Below are 19,276 nucleotides of genomic sequence, written 5' to 3' on the forward strand. Positions count from 1 at the left end.
ATTTTTCTCTTGCATTTTGATTTTGTTCTTTACTTCAAATGTCTTTTTTTTCATCAAATAATATCTACTGTATATTCCATCCTTTTCCTTTTCCTGCTCCTACAACTTTCATCTGCTCATTTTGCTCTTGAGACTCAAGACTGCTGCAATAATCTCCTATCCAGACTCCTCCAGAATCATGTGTGGTGCTGGCCAATATGTGCCAGCATGCATTGATAGTACATAACTTTGTGGTGTGAATGAGGTAATAATAGTATTTACCTGGTGATTGTCCAGATCATTGTTGCTGTGATAAATTTCTAGCCTCATAGAGTCATAGTGTGTTTTGCTGTCTGACCCTGGAAAATCCTTAATATTTTCACTTTATAGCTGTACCTATAGCAACAAATTCACACTAATGCAGACTGCCTTGCATTTTTTGAACACTTTTTAAATTGATTTTGCTATGTAAAAGAACACAAAAGCTCTCTTGTAAGAAAATTATAGAACCCAATAATAAAAATATAGACAGAAAGCACATGCTGATAGATTTAAACATATACGCACTGCACAGGCTCCCTCAAAATTATATACAAATATATCCTACTTTTCGTCAACCTTTAGTATTATATAGCTACTCTTATGTCACATATCTTCATATATCTTACATTTCTACATCTCACAAGTCATTGTGGCATTTTTCCTACAAACATACAAATACACACAGAATCCCTTTCTGTTTCTGTCTTGTCTCGGTCTCTCTTCCACTTACACAGCCAGCCCCCCCTCACCATCCTTGTCACGTCCACAGGGCTCGTGCTGCCTGCCTTGAGGTGAGAGGTCCTCTCTCTGGGGACCAGGACAACACACGCCTCTCTTTGATCTACCCCACTCTGGCTGCTACCTGCAGATAGCATATTCACACACATGCACGCACATGCACAGCACTCTCCCTGGCAGCCACAGTAACAGTTCGACATCTCTCGCTTCCTGCCTCTGTGTTTCTGTTGGATGCATTATAAACTGTGCACACATGAGCCTATAGCCTCTCTCTACTGGATCACTGTTGTCCAATATCATGCTACTGTTCTTTGGATATAGATTTCCTTGATTGGTTTACAGCAAAAATCGGAGATGTTTTTAAATGCAATCTGAACCAACAATGGAAAACACTACTTAGTTAAGGTTTTGGTAAATATGTGTAGTGTGTGTCGTTTACTCGTTCGTGTGTATGTGTGCTCACTGTCATCTGGTTACCATTTGAAGGCAGAATTACAGCTAATGATATCCTAGAGGAAAACTACAGTAGCTAAACATGCAACAGTTCCTCTGTTTTTTTCTCCACCTACTTTTTCTCCCTGTCAGGCTCTTCTAGTTTAAGTCTGGAAAAAAAAAGAATTTCACAGATATTAATACTTTTGGCTTTATATGTGAAACCTTTGAAATCGCAGAGAAAAGCTTTGTACAAACAGTTTAAGTGTGTGTTTGTCTGCCTTTTTTGGATATTACTGTGCCACACAAATGCAGCGTCTCCCTCCGGAGACACACACACACACACACACACATACACATACACATACACTTTCTGCCTCTCACATCTGGATTCAATCAGAATCCAATGATCCCCCAGCAGCCTCTCTAACAGAGAAGTAGGTTAGAGCAGCAGCATCAAATATCAAGCCCTCTCTTGAACTCATTTGAATATTTCCCTGTGTGTTTCTGGATGTCTGAATGGACAGTATATTTGTGCGAAAGAGAAAATCTGAGAAGTCTAAAGATATTTGCTGAAACCAAAAATATTAGTGGAATCTTTTGTCTTGTGTGTGTTTGTGTTCATGCAAAACTTTGACGATGCAGTGCAGGTAATGGTTCATGGTCTATATGTACACATAAATGCTGTTCTTGTTGATTAGCATTAGATTGCCTTAAGCCTATACAGCACTATAGAACGGTTCAAAAACATTTTCTGTAACTAGTAACCAGTCTCTTGTTTTCTTTTTCTTTTTCTTTTTCTTTTTTAAAAAAAAAGATTGGAACGATCCAAACATGCATTGTGGCTGCTTCTAGATTTAATAAAAAGAGAATTAGAGAAATGGTGGACACTAACTGGTCATGAGACAAGATACACTGAGATTAAACTCTTTGGTTCCTGTTTTTTGTTACTCTTTTATCAAGAAATCAAAAAAGGAACTACAACTTAATGATGCTATATGCAGAACAAACAGAGCTCTGTTTCCTTCTTACAGACTGTGGTCACCTTCTTGCACAATCTGTTGGTTTCAGAGTTTGGGGACGTTTGGGGATTATTGCATCAACCTGCAACTGTCTGCTGCACAGCACACACACATGCATCACTGATCAATGATTGACACTGACGCTCACTGACTTTGTGTGAAGATAATGCAGGTAGATACTTTCCTCAGGCTCACAGAAACTCTTGTATCCACCCCTCACGTTATGCACGGTGTCCATAATGTCTCCCCTGTGCACACTGGTACACTTATGCACCCATCCTGTCACAACATCGTCCGCCATTGCATACTATGTGCATACATGACTGCACTAGTCCTAGGCCACTTGTAACCATGGTAACAGCACACAGTGATGAGGCGTGATGGAGGAGTGTGCTGTTTGATTGACAGGGCTGATGTTTAATGTATGATGGATGGTCTTATTTCCTTTTCACAGGAAGTGAACTGTACAAGTAAAGGACAATACCTGACAAGTTCTATATCCCATAGTGACTTTCCTTTAGACTCACTGGCTACCAGCTACCAGGCTAATTTTAAGAGTCTTCCCTTTCCTTCTCATACCGTTAGTTGATTTGTATGTCCAGGTTCATATTAAAAATAAGCTCATTTGATATTAGATTTGAGTGGCTCTCACTGAGAAGCTATTTATCTGTTTAATTTTCCTGGTTACAGAAATAAGCTTAGCACAAGACTATTTCAAAGTTTAGTTATGTTGTTGCTTGTCTTTCAGTGCACCTTGACATTTATTCTAAAGACTGTATTCTACTGGAGGGATGGAACACCATTCTTCCAAAAGATATTCCCTCATTTGGTGTTTTGATTATGATGGTGGTCGAGAGCACTGTCTTAAGACATTGGTCCAAAATCTGCCATATGTGCTCAATTGATTGAGATCTGGTGACTGTGAAAGCCATAGCACATGATTCATATCACTTTTAGAAAACCATTCAGTGACCCATTCAGTGATAGGGGCACTGTCATCCTGTTTCTCCACTAATTCACTTTTGCTCCTGTTTCTCCACTTTAAGAGTTTAAAGTTCAGCTTCAGTGCATCAACAAACTGTCATGGTGCTGTGCAAGCCATTGGAAATAATAGGCCTCAGAGAGTAGTGTAGCAGTTGTCACGTTGTGTCTCAGAACTCCGTAAATGAGGGAGTGATTTTAGATACAGGCAAACACCTGTGTCAAAGCTGTCCAGTTGTTCTGTCCTGTTACTAAAAGTCAGTCAACACCTAAAGACATGTCTAGTTGTGCACAAACAAATAAATTCATATCAGGGTATAAAGTTCTCATCACTGTAGCGTGCCTGTTCAGCAGCATGAGCCTATAGTAGTAATGAGGAGGTAAAGCATTCATCAACATCCATAGACATTACAACAACATTACATACAGTAATGCTATAGCTGATTGGTTATTAGATGTAGTTTATTTGCACAAATGATACATGTATGAAAACTAAATTTAGTTTGAACGTAAAAAATACTCTGCAGGGTATCCCTAACATCTTCCTAGAGATGAAGGCTAGAATCTGTCTGTTCTATTTAAGAGAAAAGTTTGCACATTTCAGTGTACTTCTACTTGGACAGCCCTGAAGAATTCTATAGATACTTTCCATAGTGATATAAATTGCTGGTCTTGACAGCAGCCGTCTCTTACTCTATGATTTGTCTCTAACAGGTCTTCCCACCCCTTCCTAATGAGGCTGAGATCGCACACACCAAAAAGCTCTTCCGACGCAGGAGGAATGACCGACGGTAATGACGCATGCAAGCGTGCACACACACATGCACATACAAGACACACACCCACCCACCCACCCACACATACACACACACACACACACACACACACACACACACACACACCTACCTCAGTGAGAGGGAATGTTTTTTCTGCGTTGATGTCAGATGTCAGTGCACAGCCAGTCCCATAGCCTTAACATCTCTCCCCGGCCAAAGCAATGTCAAGACAGGAATGCAGGCTCCACACTTCACTGCAGACAGGAAAAAGAAAAAAAAAACATTGAGGAGCCTCTCAAGGTTTTTGCAAACAATACTCAAGCTTTTCTTTCCTTTTTGTGAATATGCATTTATGTGCCATGCTTTGCAACATGTTCTCCTGCCCCAAAACTCTGCCACTCTGGCACTAAACTCTGAAGTGGCACATCTGCTCTAATTGTATACACTCTGAAATCTAATTTCACCCAAATCTGACTTCATTGAAACCAGGTCCACAAGAGAGAAGAGAAAAAAAAACACTCTCTCATTCTCACTCCCTACCCTGATGTCACTGGAAAACTGTTCTTCAGTTGCTAAGAGACAGGCAAAGAGAAAATATTTGGGTTGTATTTGTGGTTAAAAAAGAGGAAATTTTAGCTATACCAAATGGACAAAAACACTTTCATCCTTGTTTTTAAGCACAGAGAATAATTGGTTCTGTCCAGAGCTATTGTGTTTATGTGTGATGGGTGCAGTGCAGGCCTGGCAAAAAGAAAAGAACAGAAATATAAACTTGGACCAACAGCAGTTTGCTTAGGTTTCAGTCTGTTTGTTTTGTGAACTGGAAATATTAACAAGAGACCATCCTGTTTTCTTGTACAGTCTGCTCCCAAGTACATTTTGTCTGTACTTTACAGCTTTTCTTGTTCCAGTCCAGTTTTACATATGTATTAGTGATTATATTTGATTTTATGTCTGGTGTATGCCCAGAAATATCGTGAAGCTTAGCAACTACCCAGAACTGTAATATACACAGTGGGGGCCTAAGCATCTTAACAATAAACTGTTGAGGATGCAGTTTACAGGTTAAAAACGTGATTAAGTCATAGCAAGTACTGAGAAAGGTTGAGTTTGAGAATTAATTTTTATACTTGGAAATATCAGTTTCTTACCACAAGGGTGATTTATTTTTTTCAACCACAAAAAAATGAGAAATGCAATATAATTAGACCAAAAAAGTATTTTAGTTTCTGCTCAATGACATTTTAGTGATGGACCCATTCATTCTGGAATTTACTTAAACACTTAAGCTGACAATGTCTCTACTTATCTTTTTCACACCTCAAAATTGCTTCAGTGGTAAGTACATCCCTCCTGTTTGTCCCACCAGGTTATAATGTGAACCTAGCATTAACTTTGTATCAGTATTCATCTCTCATGTGGTAATATTTTGGGGTTACTTGCGGCCTCCTGACTCCTTATACTAAAGACAGGCATTTCACAGTCTGGCCAAATATATTTGTGCTGCAGCAATGGAGAAGGCAGTATGAACCTTGAGATGAAAAATATCAAAGCAGGGATGAGGCAGAGGGTAAGAAGACTGGACAGACATGAAAAAGGGATCAGTACTAGTGTGTAAGCAAACTTACATGAACTGGAAGAGAAATGAAACTATGACTGTTCTCACAAAGTACATGTCAACAACTGGCTAAATTATTCATCAGAGAGATCTCTGCTTTAAGGGAACTCTGAGTGAATGTTGGATATTTTTTAACAGTATGCAACAATAACAAAGAGAAATGGGGCGAGAACATAAATGAGGAGAGTAAAATAGAATAAAATACAACTTTATTGCTCACGGAAATGGAAAAATTGCCTTTCATCCATCTGGCAGATCATTAAAACATACATACACTCATCAAGCACTTTATTAGGAACACCATACTAATGATGGTTAAAGCCTCCCTCGCAGAACAGCCTCAGTTCTTGAAAGGATGTGTTGAAAGGATTCCACAAGATGTAAGAAACACTCCTCTGAGATTCTGCTCCATGTTGACATTGACTGCATCACATCATTTCTGCAGATTTGTCAGCTGTACATACATGCTGTCAATCTCCCGTTCTACCACATCCCAGAGGTGTTCTATTTGATTCAGCTCTGATGACTGGGGAGGCCACTCGAGTACACTGAACTCACTGTCATGTTCATGCATGTGACATGCTGGATGTAGCCATTAAAAGATGGGTAAATTGTGGCCATAAAAGGATGCATTGCACTGCTTCCACATGATGGCAGATTTGGATAATTACATAAATAAGCAGGTGGGCAGGTGTTCCTAATGAAGTCCTTAGTGAATGTATATGAAAACAATACCCCAAGTAATAAAATGCAGTATATATAACTTAAGAAAAATGCCCTCAGGAAAAAATAAATAAATAAAAATGAGGGGTCCTGGAGAATTGAACTGTCAGTTGCCTGTAGGATAAATGAATTCTTAGTTTGTGCTTTGTAGGCAGAGCCACACATGTAGCGCCTCTCTGAGCTTAGCTTTAACAACAACAAACAATATGGGCTTGAAGAAATGTTTTATTCATATGTAGAAATGTTAAAAGAGAGGAAGGCAGAATGTCAGTGTAGTTAGTAATTAGGAAGGCTTTATAGACAGTAGTGAGGACCCAGGGAAAATAAAAAAGCAAATAGGTCAAGACTCTCCAATCTGGTCAAGTGACCCTGCTCCAGAGCAGTGTTATCAACTGTTTTGTATGAAAGTGCAGAAAGGGGTTATTGTGTTAGAAAACTGACTTAGAAACAGCCTATACAGCTATTATTATTCCATACTGTCCTTTATGAAGCTTAACATGTTTGCTCATCAAACACATTAACTGCATACGTTTGTCTGTCAAACATGAAAATCCTCTTATGTCCATATTTTCCTGCATTCAGGCTCTCTGACAGAACACAACCAGTAGCCTGAGGCAATAAATATTCATTGTAATGAGGGAGCACATAGATAATGTTAGATTTGTGTTTATTTGAGTTCTTGTGTTGCATTTTGTGTTGGGGAAGGAAAAAAGTTAAAAGCAAACTTGTTGGAAGCACATGATGAAATATGGCATTAAATGTTGATCTTTTGACTATATGTGCAAAGCAGGGGTTGTATTGAATAAAAGACAAGAAAGAGAAACACAGTGAGACTGTGAGATTGAGTAAAGGAAAAGTGTAGGCTGGCTGTGGCAGGAAGGAAAAGAAAGGGGAGGTAGTGCATGTGTTTCTACTTTAGTAGGCACGTCAAGCAGGGCTGAAATTAGTTGTGATTTACTGGAATGTGCTGCTTACTGCTTTCTGCTCCAAAACAGAAAAGGGGCAAAGAAGGAGCTAATATGCTCTTTATTCGTCCTTTTTTGTCTCTAAAAAAGTCAGTGAATTTTTCAGGAGCTTTTACACATCTAGACTTTACAAGTAGTGCACTTTTTACACAACAGCATTTTCACTGTACTTGCATTCAAAGAAAGATGATCTTAACACTAAGTCTGTGTCTGATTGAGCCTCCAGCTTCGACACATAGTAGCGATAATCTGAACACACCAAAGTAATTTCAACTGCTGAGTGCTGAACTGTTTAACACCAATTTCACTATCTACTCTATGATAAAGATGATGTCTGCTGTGTGCACATGCATGCATTTATGAACTTGAGTTGAGATGAACTGCAGGGGCCAGATGCGTGAAACTGTGTGTAGACTATGCACAAAGACAGAAATATGCATACACATGAGTTTGTCAGATTTATGAAGCTGTGTGTGCACATGGTTCTGTTTTATAGACCTCAGTCATTGTGGAACTGGCGTGCACGTGCACAAGCCTTATTTCCACTCCCACAATTGGCTGGAAATAGATGTAAAAACACACCTTATCACCCGTTTACTTATGAAAACTTCTGCCTTTCCACCACTCGTTAGACCTGACAATGACAAGAACGGCAAAGAAGTGGAGTTTTACCAACTGTGTCACATCGACAAGGTTCTCTGTATACTGCATTTTATTATTTACTGTGTCTGTATCATTAACATTACATTGACAGCACGATTTTCAAATTTTCAAAATACATAATCGCACCTGTAAACCATCATTAGTGGTTATATCTCTGTCATCATTAATGTCAGAGAGATGTCAAGATGATCAACAGTTAATTTGTAGCGCTCCTATTGAAACAGACTTTACAAAATGTCTCACAGTGGAGGATAAAATGTAAAGATACCAAGGCAAAAATAAATCAAGTGACTATATTTCAGCAACTCTTTTATTTAAAACTTGTAACATTCCAACAACAACAGAAACATATTGTCAAATAATAAAGAATAAATAACAAGGCCAGCACACATTATGAGCTATCGCTCAATCAGCCTAAACAAGATAACATCAGCCTGCGTTAGCATTTCATGTGGCATGTTGCTACATTAGATACCAGTGGTTGCATTTCACAAACAAAACTTTTTTTTATTAAAGAATTAACACTCTAAATTCTGTGTACAGACCCGGATGTCTGTCTTTGAGGTGCGTAGATAAGTCTGAGGTGTTTCCTCTTTTCATTCCAAATGCTCGTTAAAACCATTTTCATGCTGACTCTTGTTTGTCTGTAGCTAGCTCCCCCTGCTCATTAATGATTATTTAAAATTAATTTTATAAATGCCCCTTTTGATTGAAAGGCACTGCAAAACCAATAACACAGTGGGTGAAATTGACAAATAACCTAAACAATGTTTTACTTTAAGATTACATCTCTCACCTTATATTTAATCTTCTCCTTATCGTATCACCTGCAGCTGGCTTTAGAAAACTGTGTACACCTGAGCTGAAGTATGTGTGAGGTGCGCACACTCTCAACGCATGTGGATAAATACCAGTTCTTGTGTGACAAATGGTTTGTGCATGGTTTTTGTGTATACACATTGTTTATGCATCTGGCCCTATGTCTGCTTGTTTTTCTCCTCCTACTATGAGCAGTTTGCTTTTCTGCTTATATCATCTGGTCACCATGACTCAAAGTTATTGACTATAATCTCTACTGATTTATTTATGCATGCATGCACACACATTCAGTATGTTTCAGTAAGTTTTGATTTTGAATCTTAAAACAGGGTAAAGGCAAATGTTCACTCAGGCAGTCAAGCCTGTCTCCCCACAGTCCATTAAATCAGCGTGTTGTGGCCTGTATGAAGCTTTGGCTGTTATTGACTGTCTGGCCGACAGGCTTCTCTTCCCCCCCCGGGCCAATCGATTCTCCAGTCTGGGTCAACCAATGGTCCAACGAGTCCACGAATTCTCCATCCACACATACACGTACACTCACAGTAACAGCCATGATCGATCGTCAGTATCCCACCTCCTCCCATGATCATATCTGCCAGTTCATTTCACCTTTTTAGTTCCCATAGCATTCCTCACTTCCTGTAGTTCTATGCATGTTGTTTGAATGACATAGTTATGAACCTGTAGTGTTTTTTCTTTTGTTTGTTTCCCTTTTTGCTTCCCTGCTCGCTCCCCTCCCTCTCCCCCCCTTTTCATATCTTCTATAATCTGCTCTTTCCTGCAATCTACAAAAATACTCCCCCCCCCCCGGTCATTTTTCTACAAATTGTTCTGCCGCTTTACTCCAATCTTCATCTATCCCTCGTCCTCCTCCGTCCCTCCAATCACCTGCATTGTGGCATACCCTCTCCTCCTGCTTGTAGAACGGTTGATCAGTTCACCCGAGACCAGTTAACCATACTTCTGCCTACTGGGCCCGGGGGCAAGCGGCAAGTCTCAGCCAGGTCAGTGACAACGAAAGCCCAGACCCAGGGCACGAAATGGAACCTGAATACATTTTCAGCATCTGACACACTGTAAATTGCATTTGATTTACTCTCCTCAACAAAAGCCTCAGCATGTAAAGGTCAGCTGAGACAAGAATAAAGACCTTTTCTTGTGTTTTTTTTCCAAATCAAATACTCAAATAGTTCAAAATGAGAAAGACAGATAGATGCACTTTATTGATCCTGTGAGGGAAATTGTCATGTTACAGCAGACTGAGGATAACAATAGATTTAAATTTAAAACCACAGCTGCAGAGGAAGACCTGTAGAGCCAGAGACTGTATAAAAATATGCAATATATATACATCAAAAACTGCATTAAATAAGAATATGCAATATATACAACAGCATTAATCAGAAATATGGTTTGCAATTTAAGAAAGTTGGAGTCCAATAAGGACTGTGCATAATGGCAGTGTGTAATATATACAGTATAGACAGTGTTTTACTGCAGCACTTTATCACTGCAGCAGTGTGCTCACCTGTCACATAGAGATGAGTTGTTGTACAGTGTTACGGTGATCACTAGGAATGATTTCCTGTAACGTTCGTTGTGGCAGTGGAGCAGAATGAGTCTGTTAGAAAATGAGCTCCACTGTCTCTGCAGTGTGTAGCAGAGGGGATTGCATGGATTGACCATGAAGGAGAACAGTTTGTTACTGCTCCTGCTCTTCACTAACTCAAATATCTTCACATTCTGACCAATGATGGTCCCAGCTTTGTGAATAAGCATATCAATCCCGCTGGGCTCTCTGGTGCTGCTCCTCCAGCAGACCACAGCACAGGCAGATGGCACTCAGTGCCACAGACGGGTAGATCTCCAGCAACTTGCGGCACAAATTGAAGGATCTGAGCTGCCTTAGAAAGAGTTTGCTCTTCTTGTATACAGTGTCAGTGTTGGTCTGCTCTTCAAGTGGACACCCACGCACTTGTAGTGCTCCACAACTTGAACCTCCTCCAAGAAGTAGGTAGGATGAAAGTAAAAAAAGACATCCCACCAGGCAACATCACACACTAATTCAAAATGCAAACAAATTCATTAAATTCATGTTACCAGACACATCATCTCAGCCAAAAAAAAAAAAAAAAAAAAAAAGACAGTTGATTTAGACAGTTGATCACACCAGAGATGATGTGTTTAAGTAACAAGATATTGTGGGATGAAATTTCATCAGCGGCCCCATCATTTATCCTTAATGCAAACATCTCCCTGGCACTAATGTGACTGATAAATGGTCAATCTCAAGCTACTGCGCAGCTCACAGTCATTAAATATGATTAACATTTTATTACTGCCTAACTTTCACCTCTCCGCATCACCAGTAGATCAGGAGAAGGTCTTATTAGAGCTGAGCCCGAACTAACAGCTACTGTAGAGATCAAATTAATCATCAGATCAGTGAATGTGTGCGTTTCAGAGAGGGAGACATTGTATTGCTCAACTCTTAGGGTGTCTCTAAGCAATCCATAGCTTTGAAAAGATTAGGAAGCCTGCACTCTCTGCAGTCTGCAGCACTGAATTTGACAATTAGGTAAAACCTTGATAAGCAGCCATGTAACAATTGAAAGTGTGCTGTAGAAAAGGAAAAAAGAGAAATTTGGAGGATGCTAATGTGAGAGCCTGACAAGAGGATGTACTGTAACTATTAGTTGTTTCCATCCACCTGTTTTTATGTAGATTTTTACATTTTTGTACATAGTGAATTGATCATGATGTACATGACTCATGGAGGGGGTGAAAAATGAAAATGGATCTGTGTGGAGCGATGAGACTGAACCATTCCTCAAGTTAACACATTGAACAAACAGAAATGCCACATATCCACAATTCTTAGACATTTTTTGATTTCATCATATGAAGTTTGGCTGGTGTTCCTCTCATCAGGTCATCTGCATTTGCACCCTCCTCTTCTGCAATGGTTTAACGACATCGGACTGGAAAGTTAGCACCATCAGCCGTTTATCTCTACAATCCTACTCCTAATATTTGGAGAGATGCATTAATTCACATTTCTTTTGCCAAATTTCAGAAAAGTCAGTTAAAATTTGAGATAAATTTGGACTAAAAAAAACGTGTACTGTACTGTCGAAGAGCTCAGTTGTGTCACACCAATGCAGATCTGACTTCGAAGACACTGAGAACATTTGCAAAGTGTTGGAGGCAGGCTGCCGGGTACAGGAGAGAGTCAGGAGATGAACTGTCTCCCAACCTCCCCAAGAGAGTGGAGCAGGGAGGCCAGGTGACACATAAACCAAATGAACATGCACAAAAAAAGACTATAGATACACTCTGCTTCTGCCAGCAGAGGCATACACACACACAAACACACACACATAGACATATTGTACAGATGGGTGACAGTTTCAAGGAAAAACCAACTGGGGCTTCAACTTGCTATCATTTTCATTGCTGAAAATAATCTGTTATCTGTTATTTTCTCAGTTAATCGATTCATTGTTTGGTCTATGAAATGTCAAAAAATTGGCATCTCACAATATTTCTCAGAGCCCAGAGTAACATCTTTAAATATTCTCTGATAAAATCCAAAGATACTCAGTTTAGAGTGATATTAAATAGAGAAACACAAATCCTCACATTTAACCTATCAAATAATTTAAATTAAATCAATAGTTTATAGATTAATTTTCTGCTAATCGCCTGATCATTGTAACCCAGAAACAATTAACAGGGTTTGTGATTATTTTTATTATTTTGTCAAAAACGTGGTCTATAAAATGTCATAAAACAGTGAAAAATGTTCATTCTAGTTTACATGTCCAGGTCCAAGGTGACATCATCACATTTTATTTTGTCCAGCCAGCACTCCAAAACCTAAACAGACTCAATTTAGTAAAATGTAAGACAAAGAAATGCAGGAAATTTTAGAACCTCGAACCATTAAGTGGTCGGCCTTTTTGCTCGAAAAATAAGTTACAACTAAGTAATTGTACAAGTAGTTGCCAATTAATTTTATGTTAACTGTAAAAGGGGCAGTAATTCAGGAGGTCTGGAACCAGGCGACTGTCTAATGCAGTGGTCCCAAAGGTATTACACTAGGTTGATGACTTCGAACACAGTGTCTGTCTTCATTTTCGTATCACCTCTTTAAAAAAAAATATTATTTTTAATTTCAGCTAAAGTCAGTTTTGCAGATACAATAAAATCTATTTTCAATCATCTGCCAAGCATCAGTCCTGTAGTCTGTCTAGATTTGTTAATTTGTTTGACCTGTGTAATGGAATAAGCGCAAAGAAAATTTCCAAGGTAGTTTCCAAGGTTTTTCTGATATTAAACTATTTGGGAATAGAATGAATCAGTTTGAAAACTTAACTTTAGAGTGTGGTGGTGCCGTACAGTTCTTTCACAAGGTGGAATAGTTTTTGTGCTTTTGTTCTGCAGCCTCAAAAAATGACTGTCTAGTTTATTCATTTTTTAAGTTTTGGTCTAATTTTTTAAGTTTCGGCTATTGAAGGCTTGTTAAATTAAATTAAAGGCTATTGTGAGGGATAATGTAACTCATATTGCAGTCTTGGCACTGATGAACTCTTGCAACTTGCCTTTCTCTGTTTGTCAATCCAGCCTCCCACAAGGCTTACACAGCGTGATGGATGTCACAGATTTTGCTTTTGTGTTTTTATTTTTTCCCTTTAAAAATGTTTTTTTTTTTCTCTTTGTCAAAGAACCCTTATTTGTCATATTTGAAGAGCTCAGGTTCGACTGCAAGTAGTTCTGGTGCAGTTTCTACTGTTTTAACTTACAAAAACACCACCTGAACTGTCACTGATGACAGTACATATACTAACAGAACAAACTTTTATTATTTTTCAGGACTCAAAAGAATTGTGTTTCTTGCTGTCCAATCCAGCCTGTCCATTTAAAGACACCTAATATCATTAAGCTTAGCAATTAGCTTTTAGTTAAAGTCTTTCTATTCGTCTCCTTTGTGGGCTTATTAATGATGTACAGTACGTGTGGCTGGAAACTGTGGCTTTGCGTGTGTGGTACACGTACTCAAAGTGATAGTAGTGGCTTTGTGGTGACCTTTTTCAGGGATTAAGAAATTGTGGTACAGTGAAGCAGATGTGCAGCTAATTTGGTCTCCGTTTTTAAATGTGTGGTCACAGGTAAGAGAGAGTGGGTCGCTTCAAGCAAAACAAAATGAAATTCATTAACCTTGATTGATCTAGTGCTGACTAATTATACACCAGTGAGCCAAAACATTATGACCACTCAAACATGACAGGGACGACATTGATCATCTCACAACGATGGCACATGTCTGGGTCTGGGATTTATTAGACACCGAGTGAACAGTCGGTTCTCGTTTCAGTGTGCTGAAAGATATGGGCAGGTTTAAAGACCCGAGTGACTTTGACAAGGGCTAAATGGTCATGGTCGGAGCATCTTTGAAACGGCAGGGATTGTGGGGTGAGTTGTAGTAGTGAGTACCTACTGACAGTGGTCCAAGGAGGGACATACCACAAATCGAGGACTCATTCATGTGCGAGAGCAACCAAGGCTAACCCTTGTGATCTGAACTGACAGAAGGGTTGCTGCGGTACAAGTTGCACAAAATTTTAATATGCATATGAGGATGTACAGCTGCAGACCATTCAGAGTGACCATACTGATCCTAATCATTGCCCAAAAGATGCAAATCCCATTCATTCACTCACACTCTCCTTCATTTTGAGATGATATCAGGCATTTATACACAGCCTGAAAAATGTCAAGGTTTAAAAAGCAGTTATGAAGTCGACTGTATCTGACCATAGGTGTGCTGGCTGCTGCTAGTTGAGTTTGTGCTAGTTCACAGGCTGAGGCAGATAATAGATTGCCTCCTTGGTGCCAGGGTGACTAATCCCCTGGACCATATGTCAGCGGCTTGTCAAGCCCAGAGCCAGTGCAGAAAAAAGGACAGAGCTATGCAGGACAGGAAAACACAGACACACTGTGCATCCACATGTAAGCAGGCACTGGGCTTTTGAATTTTTAGCTACTTAAATATTTTATCAGTAGATAAGAGAGAGGTCACTGTTTGTATCTGGTTGTGAATTGTGATAGCAATATTTACAGAAGAGCATTGGTTAGTTAATGTGACTAGATAAGCAGTTGACGATAAAAAGACCAAGACAATTTTAGAAAAGTTTTAGGAGGCACAGAGGGGCTGGGAAGATTTTTAAAGCCATCATGGTGCCAGTGTGACACAGAGAGGTGGTTACAGTGAAGCAGAGCAGTTTAAGGTACAAGCCAGCTGCTGCTACATCAAAATGAAGCTAACCGAAACCTGCTCTCATTCCAGGAGACAGCAGCGGCCTCAGGGAGGAGGAGGAGGCGGTGGAGGAGGGAAGAACCAGCCTCAGCAGATACAGCAGCAGTCGCCTCAGCACCAGAGGGATCAATCCCAACAGCAGGCTCCAAACCAACAGCAGCAGAATTTAACAGAACTGGGCGATAACAGAAACAACAGTGCTGACCGGCCGCCTCGCCAGTACCAAGGGGGACATGGGCAGCGCCAAGGAGGACCCCCACACCACGGATACAGCCAGAACCGGCGCTGGCACCACAATCAGAAAGGTCAGGGGCACGGACAGACAAACGCTACCGGCGATAAAGGAGTACCCCCGAGAACAACCAAAGACAAAGAGACTGAGAATGTAAAACCAGGGGACGAGCAGATCAGACCGCCTCAAGACTGCAGCAGTAAGAGTCCCAATGAATCACCCAAATCTGAGTCAACACCTATTACAAATGCTTTCCCAGATCTGACAGTTAATAAGGAATCTCCCAATCCAGCAGGAAGTGGAAGGGCAAGCAAGGGCCAGTTGGAGCAGCCCAGAATCAGCTTGCTGCAGTCGTCAAAGGAGAGGCTGAGGAGGAGACTAAAGGACAAGGTACCGAAAAGCTGCTTAATGCCTGTCAGTCAGTATTAAGGCAATCAGGACTAATGTGTATGTGTACACACACGCTACCGTTTGGTCTTATAATTACTTTCATCATGTTCATGCACACACATACCCTGTCATTAATATACAGACATGTAGACACACTCTTTTCTCATACTGCCTTGCTTGAGTCATTTATCTACTCAGTTATTTAACTTTCAGACTGAGACACACTCAGACTGGCAAGGAGGGGAATACATGTTCTCACTAAGGAGGTGGAAAAAAAACTAAAACAGCATTAGTGGTTTAACAGTTTTTGATGTTTTCTACTGTGGGCACTTAAACTGGCAACTCAGCCTACTGTGTTGCTGCTCTCAGCTTCCTCTTTCTACAGCTAACTCATTACCACCAGGGGTGGCTTGATTTGACAGCATGGGACTCCCCAGCAGGCAGCAAGGCAGGAATAAATAAACACATCATCAGTCAGGCCACTGAATCACTGAATCCGGTCTAAGAGCCACCTTTTGTTTGCTTGATAATTTTTTTTTTATCTTGCAACTTTTTAAAGCAGCAATTTTTCATAGTTTAAAGTTGGCATAGGACTTTTCAGCTCAACTGTAGATGATGTAACTACTAAATTCATCTTAATATGATGATGTGCTTTTTTTACCATCATTTTTATGTCTTTATAATCTGGCAAAAGTCACAGACAGATGAATTAACCAAAATAAGATCTAGTGTATGAATTGCATGTCACAAGCCACTGATGGGGATTCTTGTCATGTGCTACTGACCTGAAAGCAAAGTGAGATCATTTGTCATTAGCACAGTGATTGCCAACCAGGAATCATGGGTAATTGGAGGGCCTGGACTGATGAGTAGCTCCATTAATTTTAATTAAACAATTTGTTTTAATTGTGTACACCCAAACCCAAACCACCTCAAGCAGCTCAAGGGGGTTGAAGTCTGAAGACTGTGCTGGTCTTCCATCATTTGAAGCCACTGTCTAGTTCTTCTCTTCTAATGTTTTGGGTCATTATCTTGCTGTAGGATGAACACCTGACCAACCAGACCTCTGCTGCCCTCTGTTACTTGCCTTTTTCTCATCATTCTGATAGCAATATACACCACTGCTTCCTGCAGTACAGTATTGTCATTGTAATGCATCAGAGGGTGTAACTGACACAGTTTGTTCCAGTGCTGCCTTTGTACAGACAGAGGGTTTGTAAGTAATCAATAAAACTTGGGGCACCTTTAGGAATTGTTTGTTGTTGCATTAACTTTCAAAGTTAATTATCATTATTATGTAACAGTTTTAAACAAGTTCCTGTTTGAATGGTTGGTGGTGATGAAGAGGTAGTTCTGCATCTGTAAGAGGCTGTAGCAGTACATCAGAGACAAACCACAGGGACCAACAGCATTAGCATATAAAAAGTATAAATAAATGAAACACAACCACTTTTCATCAAGGCATTAGACTGGTAATAACCTCTGTCTACCTGCCATATATATTCATGCCCATGTACCTAGGGCAGTTATTCCTTAAGAAAAAAAAAAGTCACTCCACAAACCATGAAATCAGAATTTAATTTAGCTTTTTTATTGGGTCTAAATCATTAATTTTGTCCTTTTTGTCCATCACTAATGTCCCATCTCATCTCCAATCTCAGGAAGAGGCGCGGGTGGAGGCGTCAGGCTCCGGGTCACAGAATATGGACCGGCTGGTGGACCTCCTCAACAGCATGAGGAGCAACAGCAGCGGGGTGGAGCAGCAGCTGGCCTCGTTCATGGAGGAGGCACAATGCTCGGCGCGGTCCGAGGAGACCCTGGCTCAGGTGGTCAGCGCCATCTACTCCAAGGCCGTGTCGGACAGGAGCTTCGCTGCCACAGCCGCCAAGCTCTGCGACAGGATGGCGCTGTTCATGGTGGAGGGGACCAAGTTCAGATCGCTGCTCCTCAACATGCTGCAGGTAAAGAGGGCGGGGAGGGAGTTGGTTAGTTGTAGGCACGGTTTAGTTTTAAGTAAACTAAATTCATTGCTTTCAGATTTTTCAAGACCTGCATATACTGTGAAACAAGGTGCTCTGAACATGTCCTTTTACAGCAAATTTTAAATTATTCGCTCTTGCAGTGTTTTTGGCAAACCATTAATTGTTTATACAGCATGTTTTAACAAAATCCTCTCTGTAATTTAGTAGTTTCGTTCCACCTTAGCTTTTACGAGAAGCACTTTCAGGTGGAAGCCAACTGTGTGTGTGATGTTGTAAATGTCAGCGGGCAAAGTAGCTAATCTAAACACCCAGGGGGGAGTGAGAGAGAAGAGAGAGAGACCTGTCCTCCCCTCCCCTTCACCCTCCGTCCCTTCACTTTACGGCGCTGTTCCAGTCTTGCACCCATGATGAAAACATCCTCTCAGCCGTTATATATTTCACTTCTGCTCTCCCCCTCTGCGTCCCTCATGAGCTCTCTACTCCCGCCAGAGCAACACGGGCCACTGCCTCACTACCTCTCCCTGCACACTTCTCAACTCACTCTCTCTCTCTCCCTCTCTCTAACCGCCCTTTCACCCCTTGCTCCATTCTGAGAGCCAAACAACCTCAGCACAGCGGCAGACAGTCTAGAAGTAGGCAAATAAGACTTACACGCTGTCTTCAGATGACATTCGAGGCCTAAATGTTAACCCACCTGCTGCCTTGTCACGTCTCCTCCCTTTCCCCTCCTTCGCTCCTACTCCTCTCTCTCTTTCTCCCGCAGATGCTCTTTTCAGCTACAATTTTCTTATTCTGTGTCCTCCCTTCTGTTTCTGTATTTTTCCATTTAAACACCTCTTTCTTTAGATGCTGAGATTTTTTATCCCAGATTCAGCAGTAGTGAATCCCGCCTTAATCCTCTTACATCCCCACAACTTTTTATTTATTCGCCCTTTATCACAGTTGTGTGGTCCCCTCCCCTTCTTTTATTTCTCGCTTTAAGTCCCACTTCCCAGCCAGCATGGACCCCCTCCTTGTCTTTGACATTTTGGCTTTTTTGCTTTTAAAACATTTTAAATGTCATAAGTGGGCTCATGAAAGCCGTCATTAATGATGTTGCTTCCAGACCCCTGGATCTCAATATGGGGGTAATTAGTGTGCGACGGCTCTGCTTATTAAAGAAACAGGCACCAGGGTTTGTTGTTGCTTTGATTAAACAGAGCCAGGCTGTTACCTATGAAAGATACTTTTTATTGAGTATGGCTCAGAAGAGTGGCCTTTTTTTCTTCACTAATGCTTTGGCTCATTCTCCATCATCTTCTTGTTGATGTTGTCGCTTAAGTCTTTTTTTTTTTTCTGTGCTATGTGTGCATATCTTCTGCCAGCTTGTCGTTTAAGTGTCAAATACCATGGTGATGTCCTTGGAGGTGCGTGAGAGGTGTGTGTAGCTGTTTTTGAGTCATGTGTGTTATGTTTGTTTTTGAAGGTGTGAGTGAAGTTTCTGTCAGATCTATTCAAGGCTGCATATTTTGTATAATGTCTATGTACATGCAGGCCTTCAGCATAGTTGTACAAGTCTATGAGAATATCAGCCGCTTGTGTTTCCAGTTCACTTC

General features: G+C 40.5%; 1 protein-coding gene across 1 annotated transcript in view; it reads left to right on the plus strand.

Moving 5' to 3' along the window:
• Window positions 1-19,276, plus strand: part of ctif (CBP80/20-dependent translation initiation factor) — a 49,358-nt gene that overhangs the window by 23,436 nt on the left and 6,646 nt on the right. Inside the window, 5 exon segments of the mRNA XM_051072930.1 lie at window positions 3,909-3,985; window positions 9,682-9,762; window positions 15,108-15,508; window positions 15,602-15,699; window positions 17,361-17,660. Of these exon segments, the coding sequence (XP_050928887.1) occupies window positions 3,909-3,985; window positions 9,682-9,762; window positions 15,108-15,508; window positions 15,602-15,699; window positions 17,361-17,660 (957 nt within the window).

Source organism: Lates calcarifer, linkage group LG9 (genome assembly GCF_001640805.2).
Source record: "Lates calcarifer isolate ASB-BC8 linkage group LG9, TLL_Latcal_v3, whole genome shotgun sequence".
Lineage (NCBI taxonomy): Eukaryota > Metazoa > Chordata > Actinopteri > Centropomidae > Lates > Lates calcarifer.